This window comes from Hesperophylax consimilis, chromosome 13, assembly GCF_061612785.1.
Source record: "Hesperophylax consimilis isolate HC1 chromosome 13, BYU_Hcon_1.0, whole genome shotgun sequence".
In the NCBI taxonomy this organism is placed as follows: Eukaryota; Metazoa; Arthropoda; class Insecta; order Trichoptera; family Limnephilidae; genus Hesperophylax; species Hesperophylax consimilis.
The window spans coordinates 5,197,699-5,211,501 of record NC_142848.1 but is presented as its reverse complement, the minus strand read 5'-3'; the positions used below and the strand labels follow the sequence as shown (position 1 = coordinate 5,211,501).

Here is a 13,803-nt window from a genome sequence, read left to right as displayed (position 1 = left end):
CATATAAATGGGTTATTTCTGAAGGTATCCGAAAACTAAAAACTGTTTTTGAAAGATGATGTAAACACTGAACTACAATTACTCAACGATTAAATACACATATGTATTTTACTAGACTGCATTATACACATTATGGTTACCTCATTTTTTTGTTGTTTCATATAAAAATAATTAATAAAAAAATCACGAATCTCAAATGCGGTTGGAACCTTTGGGTTTCCTGTAGGTGTACATTTTAATTATTCTGTGATTAACTTCTATATTTGAATATAAAGGTTGGTGTCTGTATGGTAGACACAATGATTTTTATAAGACCATTTGAGGTGTTCCGAAAAGCGAACAAATTGAGTCTACGGGTAATAGCTGTTTGTTCCCAAAACTAAACAAATTAAAAATATTCAAGTGAATTATCAGCCTTTAAAAGGCTCGTTCCATTATACATGCAAAATACTACTAGCTTGAAGCGGTAGTAGGAACTACCGCTTCCATACGACAGGTTGAGGTTTCCATTGTGCAAACTACTTTGCTGCTTACACGCGCTACTCGCATAGTGGTATTTACACTATGAATTATTTGCATCCACAGAAACATAAAAATCGTTTGGATTCATGGAAAACAAATTGTGTGAAAACAGAAACAATCATTGTGAGTCATATCGTATCATGGTTATAAGCATCCATTTTTTTCCCACAAAATCTGCACTACTGAAAACGTCCAAACTAATGCTATTATTATGGTTACTAATACTTCAGTCATCACATCCTAGAGGTTTTTTGAAATGTGCGTTTAACTAAATTTGTAAGTGGTAGATGTTTTCAGTATTGGCCTGTTTAAATACCACCATTCAGAATCGAAACATTGCTTGAAATGTGGCTATAGCTGTGTTTAGTGACCAAATCTGAATAACCAGATATTTCCCCACCTTCCCCTACTCGTCTCACACCAATATCCATCAGCCTCACAACCATAAATAAACCTGCGTATAACATACCCCAAGGAGGAGATGAGTCTTGTGGTATATTCATATTTAAAAAATTGCGAATACAAATTTGGTGGTATTCACTATAGTTTCTTTTTAATATTGAAATCCTCCAAAGAGCTTTAGCTGCGTTCTTCTGCGTGTTATTTATATTACTGGCAGCACCGGATTTGTCAAGTCAATTCTGACACTTGTAGATTTTGTCTATGATGTTATATGTCAATAATCCACAACATATCCACAATAATCTTTAATATTTTGTCATGATTTTGTCTATGATGTTTTATGTCAATAATCCACAATAATCTTTAGCGAATTGCGAGTGGTTTATTTATTGCGGGATTCGATTTTCAAATTAACCTAAATGATTCATCATTTTTTTTCTAAATCAAACGTGAAATATTTTTGTATCCAGCTGTGGTGTTTATTCTGCAGATTTATTATTATTCTGCGTAAAACATAGCCTTGTCTGTGATCGTGAGATCTCGTTCAAGGGTTATCCAGTTTCGTACTACTCGTAGGTAGTAGTACCTGTTTTTTCAGTTCAAATCACTTATAGTGAGTGGTATATCATATTATATGCACTTATCCATGGACTTTGATGACAATGGTAAGAGACCTTTGAACTTGGTTCAGGATAAAATCCTCATCAATGAGAAAGTTCACTAGTCTAAAACGTCATTGGCAGTCAATTACAAAGCATTTGACATAAACATGGAGTTGATCATCAAACTTAATAGTCAGGCTGCCGGGAGGGATAAACTAGCAAGGTAATAATATTAAAAATATAACTGTTTCCCGCGATTTCTACATTATAAACAGGTTTTCCGGAATTTAGATAGTTATCTTGTCTAAATTTGATGCTCTTCCCAGTAATATAATAATACATGTAGAAGTTATAATACACATAGACGTTATAATACATATAGAAATTATAATACTTACAGACTTTATAATACATATAGACGTTATAATGCATATAGGCGTTACAATACATATAGACGTTATAATACATATAGGCGTTACAATATTTTTAAATAAAATTTTTTATTTAAAAATATTGTAATATTTTTAAATAAAATATTTTAAAATATTTTTCGAATAAAATTGTATACAACAAGGACATACACAAACATAAAACTAGGACCTACAATCAAATTAGGCTACCAAAGAAGGACAAAGCGAATACCCAGAATACTATATTATATAAAGGGATGAAATACTATAACGCACTGCCGGAAAACCTTAAGTCTGCCCCAATTGAAAAGTTCAAGATGTTGTGTAGGAGCCACATCAAGCAAGAAAAAAAAAAAACATAGTATATTTGAATGTAATAATTAATTAGTCATTTGTAAACTTAAATGTACAAATTACTAAAATAAAAACAATAAATAAAAAATACATATACATAGACGTTATAATACATATAGGCGTTACACTACATATAGACGCTATAATACATATAGAAATTATAATACTTACATACGTTATAATACATATAGATGTTATAATACATATTGAGGTTCCTATCTTTTATTTCGTTCATACACCATATTCTTATAATCACATTTTGTGAGACAATAACAAGTTTATATGCATTATAACGTCATTCTTTTTTGCTATTCACAATAAATTTTTCGAATTGACGAAAATTTTGATTTTTTACTATATTTAATGATGTTTTTTGGTTTTAATCTATGTTTTATGATGTCACCCAGGCCCAAAAGTGCCCACATATAAAAAAAACCTTTTAACAAATACTTGCGCTGCTCAGGAATCGAACCTGCATTAAAAACATAGACCAATACACTACGGAGGCTATCTTTTTAAAGATATCCCGACTTTGCCTGGGCTTTTTACAGAGTTTTTCAAAATCAGATGTAGTCAGTAATTTTCCTCTTATTTTGAAAATCAAGTCTTATAAAGAAGTATCAGAATTCTGCTTTACGGGGTGGGAAGGTTAAGTGTTTGAAATTTCATCAATCTCAATTGTTTAAATTGGATACTCTTTTTCATATATTATTTGGATAGATTTATTTCCACTGTAAAGTGCTGGATTTTGCAAACCATTCCTTTCAGAATCCATCTACCATCTGTGCCATATTTTTTAATAAGAAAACCGGTGTTAAAATTCAATTCGTGACGAAACTAGGTAGTAACTATGTAGTAGTAAGGATTTTTTTTTTTTAAAGCGGAGACGGTTTACACATAGTTCCCGTGAGCACTTAGGCCATAGGCCCATTGTGCCATCTCCCATTTTACCTCAATCCTTTAACAACAACCCAGTCCCTTTAATAAAGTTCACCAGGGTTGTTGTCAATTAATTAATAATGATGATAAATCAAGGACTTGAATCCTGGTTTACAGAGTAAAAAAGACATACAAGTTTCTTGTGTGATTCTTATCGCAATATTTTGTTTTTTTATGTGAATACTACAGAGTCCCAACTGCCGCTCCAGACTCTGGGAAGGTGAGAGAAAGATTGTGAAGTACCAACCTCAAATGTTTTCTTTTTTAGGATGGTCCAGTACACAAGCCGTTTTATATGGGACACCCTACAGAAATCTAATACAGATAATTACACCATAGATCAGTTAAAAAGGCTGGAAATGACATGCAGCTCTTTCAGAAAATGTTTGTATTATTTTTATTGTAATGTTTAAGCCTCACCAAAGTAGAAATTTGGTAATTCCCAATTATATACATAAATCAGAGAAATTCGGGAGATAAAATACAGTGATAGAAAAGCGTTTGGAGTTAACAAGTGGGGTCTTATTTTAGGTTGTCCATGGGACAGAAAATGCAATAAAAATGTCAGATTTAATAACATATATATAAAAATCTACTAATACCTAGAAATATAAGTTCTTTAGAAAAATAACTTTTCAATTTTGACCCAAAATGTGGCCAATTTGAAGAGATATCTTAAAACATTTATTGGAATTATTTCAAAATTTCTTGCGCATCAGAATATTCGATTAATCACCAAGCTAACTTAGTAATATTAGGGCAATACATGTTGAAAATGAATTAAATAAATCAAAAAAACAATTTTATATAATTTCAATTGTACTATTCACGATTTACGTTTGTCCGACACTGCCTGTCTACATTTTTTTTAATATCATGCTCCCGGAGTGGGTTTATTTTTATCTTATCAATGTTAATATTCCATATTATAAAGTATAAATCTCATACTATAAGTAAATGTTTTTTATTATTATCGTTGTTTGTTTACTTATTGATAAAACTTGTTCAATGTCACGTCAAGATTATATTTACTGTGGGAAATTGTATATTGAAACCATTTTATTAATTTTAAAGAATATTTACGAAATGGTTTGTTTTTACCTAATTCATGCAAATTTTATTTTCTGTTTTTGTTTTCTCTGAGCCGATACCTTATGGGTCGGTAAGGATTCGACATAAACTGGGTACAGTAAGAAAGTGTGATATCGAGAGCACTCCTTTCCATATATTTCTATTGGCGCCCGCACTCGGGTCGGTGTGACACGGGAGCTGTGTTGTGTACTTCCTGCATTCTTACTGCACTTGGCTCAAGTTAAGCGGGGTGAATTAATTATATATCATAGAGCAATTATATTATTGTTCACCGCTCTTTCATTTAATCTATGGATATTCAATGTACCTACTATATTTTTACGTAATATTATGTAGTAGGTACCTATCTTATTTTATGTATTATGTATGTGGTGTTTTTCCTTCTTAAATTTCATTGCAAAAGTCTAATGGGCAAATATATATTATATGTGTTGTAGATTCACCAGTTTCCCGCGTGTCCAACTCCAAACACAGGTACATGTATGTTTTTAACATTTACAATATTAACGTCTTTTGTGATATTTTTTTCAGTACTACGTTTTGGAAAATGTGTGGACTCTTTATACTCTGTTGCATCTACTTTTCACTATCCGGACCTCTTCGTCAGAGTAACATTAACGCTTAGCAAAGTGACTAATTCGTTATTTCTTTTCACCGATCACTTGATATGGCTGGCTCGTTCGGGATTCCTGAAGAACATTGACTCGAATAAATGGACAGAGTTATCGAATAGATACTGGCTTTTAACCATTTTGTTGAATCTAGCTAGAGACCTGTACGAAATTCAAAATATTTTGTTTAGTCACAAGGATTTTATATTCAGTAACACTGTAGGGAAAAAAAATGTTAATAACTCTCTGTATATTTTATATAAAGCTTTTTATGTTGTTAAAGTAAGAAAAGATGTGGTGGTTGATACAGTTAAGAATTTCTGTGATTTGTGGATTCCGTTAACTGCGCTCGGTCGGGTGAAATTACACCCGAGGACTGTCGGTCTGCTGGGAGCGGTTTCTTCAATTGCCGCTTTAATAGCTCTCTCTCAGACATCTGCAAAGCTTGTGCCTTCCTAAATCACTGACACTGATTCTGAGAGTGTCAAGATTAACTAAAAAATAAGATGTGTCAAGATAATCACATGATCGTGGGTCGGAGGGATTGAAAAGTATGATTCTAGACTCAAAGGCGGTGGATTAAATATGGAAATGCTGCTGTCATGTACTGATGATGAAGGTGATGAAATATACAATGATTTTAATTATGATCAAAATAGTCAAATTTATGAAACTTTAATTCTGTCAAAAAACTATATTTAAAAAGTATTTCATAAATAGCATTTAATGTTATTAATGAATTTCGTATTAAGGTATCGATCAATCGATCAAAGGGTGCTTTGGATAGATTTTATTTTTATTCATTGTAAGTAAATTATTTTTAAGATATTTTATAAATTTTCTGAATCTTTTATGTACGTATGGTAGCGAGCATTGAAATGTTTTCATCCTTAAAATATCAGTTTATTGATAATAATATGTTAGATTCAAGTGGTTTATTGAAGCCTTTTCACTTTATAGTTTAAAGAACCATTCTTTAACTTGTTGATTGCTGACGTGCGCTAATCCGTCCCTATTTCCTTCAGTCATATTTAACTATATAACGGATTAGTGCAGTTGGTAGAGCAGTGCTTTTTCTGATTTTTCTGTTTCAAATTTTCGTTGGAGAATTGCTAATATTGTCTCCAATAATTTAAAGGTAAATTATTCTTTATTTTTCCCAATAATTAAACAATTTTCCCAAGAATTTTTGTTTTAAATATATGAATAGGCATACATAATATTTTCAATTAGATCAAATTTTTATATAGTAAAAAATTGTAATATATCATTTAATCTCTTTTGACCTCCTGAAAATATCCTCAATGATATTTAAAAAAAATCATTTCTTTGAACTAACTTGGGAAATACTTATTGTGTATTACACACTTTTTTTAATAAATATATGAACACTTTATCTGGTAAGATGGCACAATTTAATAAACATCATTTTGGAGAAACACAAGTAATTTATTACGAAAATAGAATCAGCTGATGCATGGCTAAAACTTAAAGTGAGCGATCAACATTTTCATTTGAGAATCACTAATATTGTCTTCAATAATTAAATATTACAATTTGAGGTTTTACCCATTACGTTAACCCAAAAATAAAAAAAATAATTTACATACTTAAATATTTGTTTCATCCGAAGAATTTTTTTAATGATATGTAATAAAACGATATCAATCAACCACAACGACATCTAATTTGTTTCATTACGATATGAAGTGAAAATGTATCAATAAATTGCAATGACATCTGATATACGTATTACTAATAAGAACATGATTTTACACTCGCTACTATACATTATAAATTATGTAACATTATTTAAGTTTTTAAAAGGGTTAAATAATTTTTTTTATAAATCATCACTTACAATATCTAAATGGTGAAAACCCCACTCAAAATTGATTTAATGTTTTTGGTGCTAAGGAGCTGTAAAGCTACGCACTCCCTAAATTTAGGTCAGTCTAAAAATAATAATTATTATCAACCAATAATATAATACCACCAAAAATCAAAGTAAATAACTGATATAAAAGTAATACTATACATATATTAAGTTAAATTAAACCTGTTCGAATTTTCGTTCTTTGCATCTTGTGGTGCAAGGCGATTCTATATCGCTTTCCGAGAAATGTCGTAACATCAAATGTCTATTAGCACAGAGCGGCGCTCATCAATGCCTAGGGACTCTTGAACGATACGAATATTTATTTATTTGAATTAAAGGCACAAGTGCCATTTACATACATGATAGTTATTGACAGTTCTCCGTGGTCGAGGGGTAAGGCTCTCGACTAGCAAACCCAAGGTCGCGGGTTAAAATCCCGGCGTGCACAAGTAAATTTTATTTGATTTATATGTGTTATTTCACAATTTATTCATTTAAAATAATATATAGTATTGCGGCACATTCCAGAGTGGAAGATACTCTCAGTATCACCCTGGTGTAAGACCACCATTCAGAATTGAAACTTTGCTTGAAATGGCTTTAGCAGTGTTTGGTGACCAGATCTGAATAGCCAGGTACGCTTCCACCTTCCTCCTCCACATCTCCTTCCCCTCCCCACTACCTTCAGCCTCACAACATACCCCAATTGAGGATGCCATAGTCTCACTGGCTCCAGACAGTTGGGAGTACTTGGGACTCTTGTGCGGTGTTCACATGAAAAAAAATCACAGTACAATATAGAAAGAAGAAAGATATGAAAAAATCTTAGATTATGTGAGTACACAAAAAAAAAGAAAAAATAATATACATTATACAGGGTGTATCAGCACGTACCTGACAAACTTTAACCAGCTATTCCTTAGCACATTTGGAGTAAAAAATGTTATGGGCACTTTGCTGTCCGGTAGCATTTTTTTTCAATTAAAAATTTTCACACTACATCACTGTCATTGGCATTGCTTTTCGTGTTCAACAGCTGTTATATGCAAGTATGTCGAAAAGCGTCTTCGCTGTTTCGCACACACTAAATAATAATAGTTAAAAATGAGACGAATGGTGCCGTGCCATTTCGTTGTGATTGTAAAAGCGCGCCAATATAGGTACACACGTACATTATTCAACGGAATTCGAATAAAATATTGCCAGATGGGTTTTCAAACTTTGACAAAGGATAAAACAGTGGTGACATGTGGTGAAAATATGAATAATAAATTTTTTATAAAAAAAAAACGTTACTGGACAGCAAAGTGCACATAAGATTTTTTACTCAAAATATGCTAAGGAATAGCTGGTTAAAGTTTGTCGGGTACGTGCCGATACACCCTGTATAGTACAGAGTTAGTAAAAGATGAAGAAGAAAAAAATAAAAAACCTTTTATGCAATGTCCTTGTTAAAATATTCACTGCTAAATGTTTAATTATAGCTTTATATTTCAAATATTAAAAATATCAGCTAACCCAGCATTCAAGCTACCAATGATGTGCAATCTATTTATAAAAGAAAAGTATCCTGAAACTTCAGTATAATTGAATTCCTGACGACAATACTTTCAGTCATGGCGTGGTGGGTATACTGACGGCAGTTTTAGCATTACAAGCCGCCACTGCTTCCACCTTGATTTTATTTTTACTGCTTTACCCCATCACCTCGTAATACTCCCCAATGTTGGGGGAGCCGTAGTCTCACTAGCTCCGGGCAGTTGGGAAATCTTTTATCAGTAGTCCTCGAATAAACAAATAAAAATATTGTGTTGTCACCATTTTGAATAAATTATACCAAAACTAGCTGACGTGTACCCAGCATTTCTGGGGGTTATCCTTAGGAGATAGATATATACTATTGCGGACTTTTCTGTAGGCCTTTTCAAGGGTGACCGGATAAATCATCACAATGATAATTCATCACATCTTTAAGAAGTTATGTAAAGTCATGGAAAGTGATGAAACAAAAACTTTATTAACTGGGTTAAGTAGGTTAGGTTAGATTAGATTTAAAAAAAAAAAAAATTATCATTTCTAATGACTTTATATCACTTTTTAAAAGTGTGTTGAATTGTCACTGTGTTGAGTTATCATGGAACTCTTTTCAAGATATACAATTCCGTAGTACCTACATTATGTTGATGTATCTCATAAGGTTTAGCCAGCGTTATCAATGTAATCCTCATCACATCTACAACGCAACGCAATTACAAAGCATTGACTTTTCTTTATTTTCTATACTTACAATATGCATATATATTATATACATAAACCTTCCGGAAGAAATTCTCTAAATGATATTGAAAACCCCATCAAAATCCTTTGTGTAGTTTAGAAGAACTAAGCGCACAAACAGACAGACGTGGATAGCGACTTTATTTCATACTATTTAAAGAAATTGAACTGTGAACTAATAAAAATCGTCACAACTTGCGAGATATTACTACTTTTGTTTGGTAATAATATTATATATATACATATTTGAATTTTAATTTACTTTTTAATTATTAATTTCTAATAAGTGTGTTTTAAAAATGTAAATCATTAGAATCATTTCTTATATTATACTATTATTTTCCTAAAAATATCCTTTTTTACTATTTGGAAGTGAAAAAAAAACTTTATTATAAAAATTTGGGTGCATATTGTAGTTGGATTTACATTTTTTGAAATTATTTAGAATATATATTTCTGTGTTATGTGGGTGTCTCTGGTTATTTTCTTCAGGTAAACTTAAAAAAAAAAAAATGATTTCTGCGATTTTGGTTTAACCCTTCAGGCCTCTGGCATATTCTGTAAGAATGTCAGAGTATTTCTGCTTTGCAATAAAATTCAAATAAATGGTATATTTTTGAACGTATCCGAAAACTAAAAACTGTTTTAGCAAAGTGCTTTCAAATTTTATTATTAGAATAAAACATAATTTTAGAAATATTAAAATTTTGAATACAAATATAAAAAGTTTTTATAAATGGCTCACGTTACGTTTTATTGACTAATATTACTGATAATGAAAAAAGAAAAACACATACATTTTATTAGACAAATTTATTATAAATGTCATTGTCACGTTACTTTTTATCGTTTCTTAAAATATATATACATATATTTTTTCTTAAATTGCAGTTGGAAACTTTAGTTTCCTGGAGTCGCATGTTTTGTTTTATTAATTTTTCTGTGGTTAACTTCTAGAATTAAATATAAAGCGTGTGTTTTCTCTTTCTAACACCGTTTAGATCAGTCATTCCCAAAGTGGTCTAGGGGTCGATTTCGACTTGCATGGGGCCCATGTCAATGAAAAAATTCATGTTATTGGGAGCCCTTCAAATATTGTAGGGAATTGGGGAATTAGTGTCTTCTCTGAAATTTTCTAGCCACCCCCTCCCCACGGATTTGAAAATATTGTGTGAGGAATTGATTCGAAAATATTGTGGGGAATCCCAGTACTGAGCAATTGAGAAGCAGGGGTCTACCCAAAACAGAAAAAAATCGTCATGCGGGGTAAAAAGTTTGGGGACCACTAGTTTACATCATATTTCTGACCATAACAGTAAGGTTAAGACACAATTTCTATGAGACCTATATCAGCTGTTCCCAAAAGCGAACAAATTAGCCTGAGGGGTTAATAACTATTTTACATCTTAATTTGGCAATGTCTGTTTTCAAAGTTTTCAAATATCAATAACACTTCATTAAATACCTGTAATCGAATAAAAATTCTATGTTTGGCATTGGATTTGGATATTCCCAATCAACTAACCAGTTTTACAAGCAAATGTTTCCTGTTTCAAGGATGGCACCAACAAAATAACATTTATTTCAACAATTTTTTTTATTTTTTTTTATTTGTTTTTACGCCCAGCCGGGCTTTTACATGGATTTTAAGAACAGAATATACCTAGTGAGCCATCGAAAATTACACAATATTTTTTTAAAGCATTATATATTGATATGAACATATTGTTTCGTTTTTATGTAACCCTTATGAAGGTTCGTGGTGAACCAAAACCGGTTGGTTTTATGTATTAAAATAATATAGCAATAAAGTGGTATTAAAATCAAAATTATTTTATTCTAATTATTGTAATAATGTATATCCATAAAAGTGTTTGTTACACATAAAAAATCTTATATATTAATTATATTATAAAAAACAAATATTGTTTCTGAAACTAGATAAAATTATCTTTGCGGTGTATGTATTTAAAATAAACTTTACTTATTCAAAATAATAATATTTTAATATCAAACGTGATAAAATGTGCTTACCACCTTCAATTTTTAGTTCAAACTTAGAAAAATTGAGAGAACTCTATATTTAGAAAACACATTCGTTTTGCTTAGGGAATTTGTAAAAGAAAACTGTAACTTCACTTTTTATCTCGTTCTTAGTTATATTCTTTGTAGTTATTCACTTTGGCTATTTTTAGGATTTTATTAATGATATCCAGTATTAATATTTTAGGCAAAATGTTCAAATATTGTTCTACACAAATTCTTAAAACTATTTATAATTTTTATTTATATTTTGTTCAGCCCTGAACTATAAAAGTTGCTGTGCAATCTTCACAAACAGGTCCAACCTATGTTCAGAATTTGCTGTTAGTGAACAGTGGTTAGGAAGATGGCGAATTATATTTTTTTGACTGTTTTTATTGCATTGCTTTTAAAGGTTGAGTTTTCGCACATGCAAATCGAATCCCCATGTCCAAATGTGTTCTTATATAGTAGTGGTGCAAAAGGACCGTTTGGAGATGTCACAGTGTCGAGCAAACTTATCGAGAACAACATGGACCTGAAAGTCATTCTATCACATAAAGATCCGTTACCCTCAGAATATCAGGGGTACGTAGAACTACAAGAAGAGCGGTCGACCGTTCTCATAAGTGTGAAAACAAAATTGAATCCAATTAAATATTCAGTCTATTTTCCGCAAAGAACGCAGTATTTTTATATACAATCAATTGATTTTAATGGAGTTGTGATTTGTTCTGGTACACCCCCTTTGGAAGCAACTAGAAAAGTCTTGTTACATCATCAAATGGTTGTCGATGAAAGTAAATCTCGAAACCCGCATGAGGTTACAACCAACTTCAGACATCACAATCCAACAATTGCAACTCCCTCGGAGGAACAAACCCGTACCAAACACAACAAAATAATTACATCTCCTTCAAAAGAGCAAACCCTTACCAAATATAATCCAACAGATGCACCACTCTTGGTGAAGAGAATACCTTCCAAACCTCACGATTATATAATTAAAAGTTCTATTTTTCCACCGAGATCATCCACAAAGAGTTCTAGAGAACGGAGGTCTCCTAATTCTGAACAAAATTCAGATGACAATTATATCAGTTCATACAGTAAAGAACAATTACGAAGCGCATGTGGTAAAGTGAGTACTGATTCCACTAGGAAGTGGCCGTGGATTAGTGCAGTCTACATGCAGGGGCCGACCAAGCAGTGGATGGTCAGCAGCGGAGCTCTCATATCGGATATCTTCGTCATAACTGCGGCCCAGCCGGTGTCTTTACTCAACAACCGACCGACTCTCCCCGAAGAACTCTCCGTAAGAATTGGCGCCTATAGTCTAGAAGATGAAGACGACGAAAGTTCGAGTCCGAGGACTATACAAGATATCATATTCCATCCAAAATTCAAACCAATGAGACTTAAAGTGCAAGACAACATTGCGTTATTGAGAATCAAACCGTTGAATTTCAACCAGTTTCTTGTACCGGTCTGTTTGATCGGATCCAGTCGTGATATTGGAAGCGAATTGATCAAAGGACAGGTAATAGGGTGGGGGAAAGATCTCCAAAACAAGTTGAATATTTATTCCAATGAAATTGAAATGGAGATATTATCTGTTCATGAATGCAATAATTCCTATCCTATGATTCCCCGATTTTTAAGACCCAACAACTTTTGTGCTCGGAGTCAGGAAGTCTCACAACTTTGTGATGAAGAGCAAGGGAAGGGATTTTACACCAAGAAGTTGCAATCCACTCAGTGGGTTTTAGCGGGCATTCTCACTTATTCTATACAGAAATTTCCAGACAAGTGTAAAATTGAAAAAACACGCCTCTTTTCAGATTTAGCCAAGGATGCAGATTGGATTGATCATATCCTTTTTAATGATAATAATTATTAAAACGTTTGGATTACATGGTACTTACAAATGCTGCTCAAAGTTTACAAGATCGTTAATCGTTAAAAAAAACATTTTAAAAGGTTAAGTTTTTGTTAGCATAGTACTTATAATCATCTGAATATTTGTCTATATTCGTTTGCTGTTTTTGTTGATAAGTTTGTCTATTCCATGTAATTGCAGTTTTGTTTGTTTTTTGTAACTAATCAAAATAATCTGTTTTTTTAAATGGCGAAGAACTGCCGCCATTATTGTTCACAGGATACTATTTTTATAATTGTGTGAAACCTACTATTACAATACCAGCTCTGCACTGTTTATATTAGTAAATCTTCTAGAATCATCTTTGTTTGTTTACTCTCATTTATTGTTTTTTTTTATACTAAACAAGTTCTTTTCTTCGGTGTAACTGTACTTATTATAATATAACTAATAAATATAACTAATTTTAAGAGAAAATCTGAACTTTATATTTAAGAGTCCTAATGAATGAGCGCCAAATTTAAAATAATAAAAACACTGTACTTGTCTAAGGACGGTTTGTCTGTTTCACAAAATTTGTACAAATTTCATAAAATTTCAAAGTTAATTCCTAGTGAGACAGGCATAGCATATCACCAATGCAATGGAGATTAATAAATAAATATCAAGTTCTGTAAAAGTTCTATTCAAATTCTGTTATTATATCATTATTGGTCAGTTGTTTCAATTGACTGAAATAATAACGGAACTGGAAAAGAACTTTCACAGTACTAGAAAATTAACTTTGAAATTTGATGAATTGTTAAAATTCTGC

The 13,803-nt window shown here is 31.7% G+C and overlaps 1 protein-coding gene across 1 annotated transcript; it reads left to right on the top strand.

Annotated features, from left to right (window-relative positions):
• Nucleotides 1-1,254: 1,254 nt before the first annotated feature.
• On the top strand, nt 1,255-5,619 carry Pex11ab (peroxisomal biogenesis factor 11ab). Its single transcript, XM_089638461.1, has 3 exons — nt 1,255-1,749; nt 3,498-3,613; nt 4,853-5,619. The coding sequence occupies exons 1-3, from the start codon at nt 1,694-1,696 to the stop codon at nt 5,389-5,391; spliced, it is 711 nt and encodes a 236-aa protein (XP_089494587.1). The 5' UTR covers nt 1,255-1,693; the 3' UTR covers nt 5,392-5,619.
• The last annotated feature ends 8,184 nt before the right edge of the window (nt 5,620-13,803 follow it).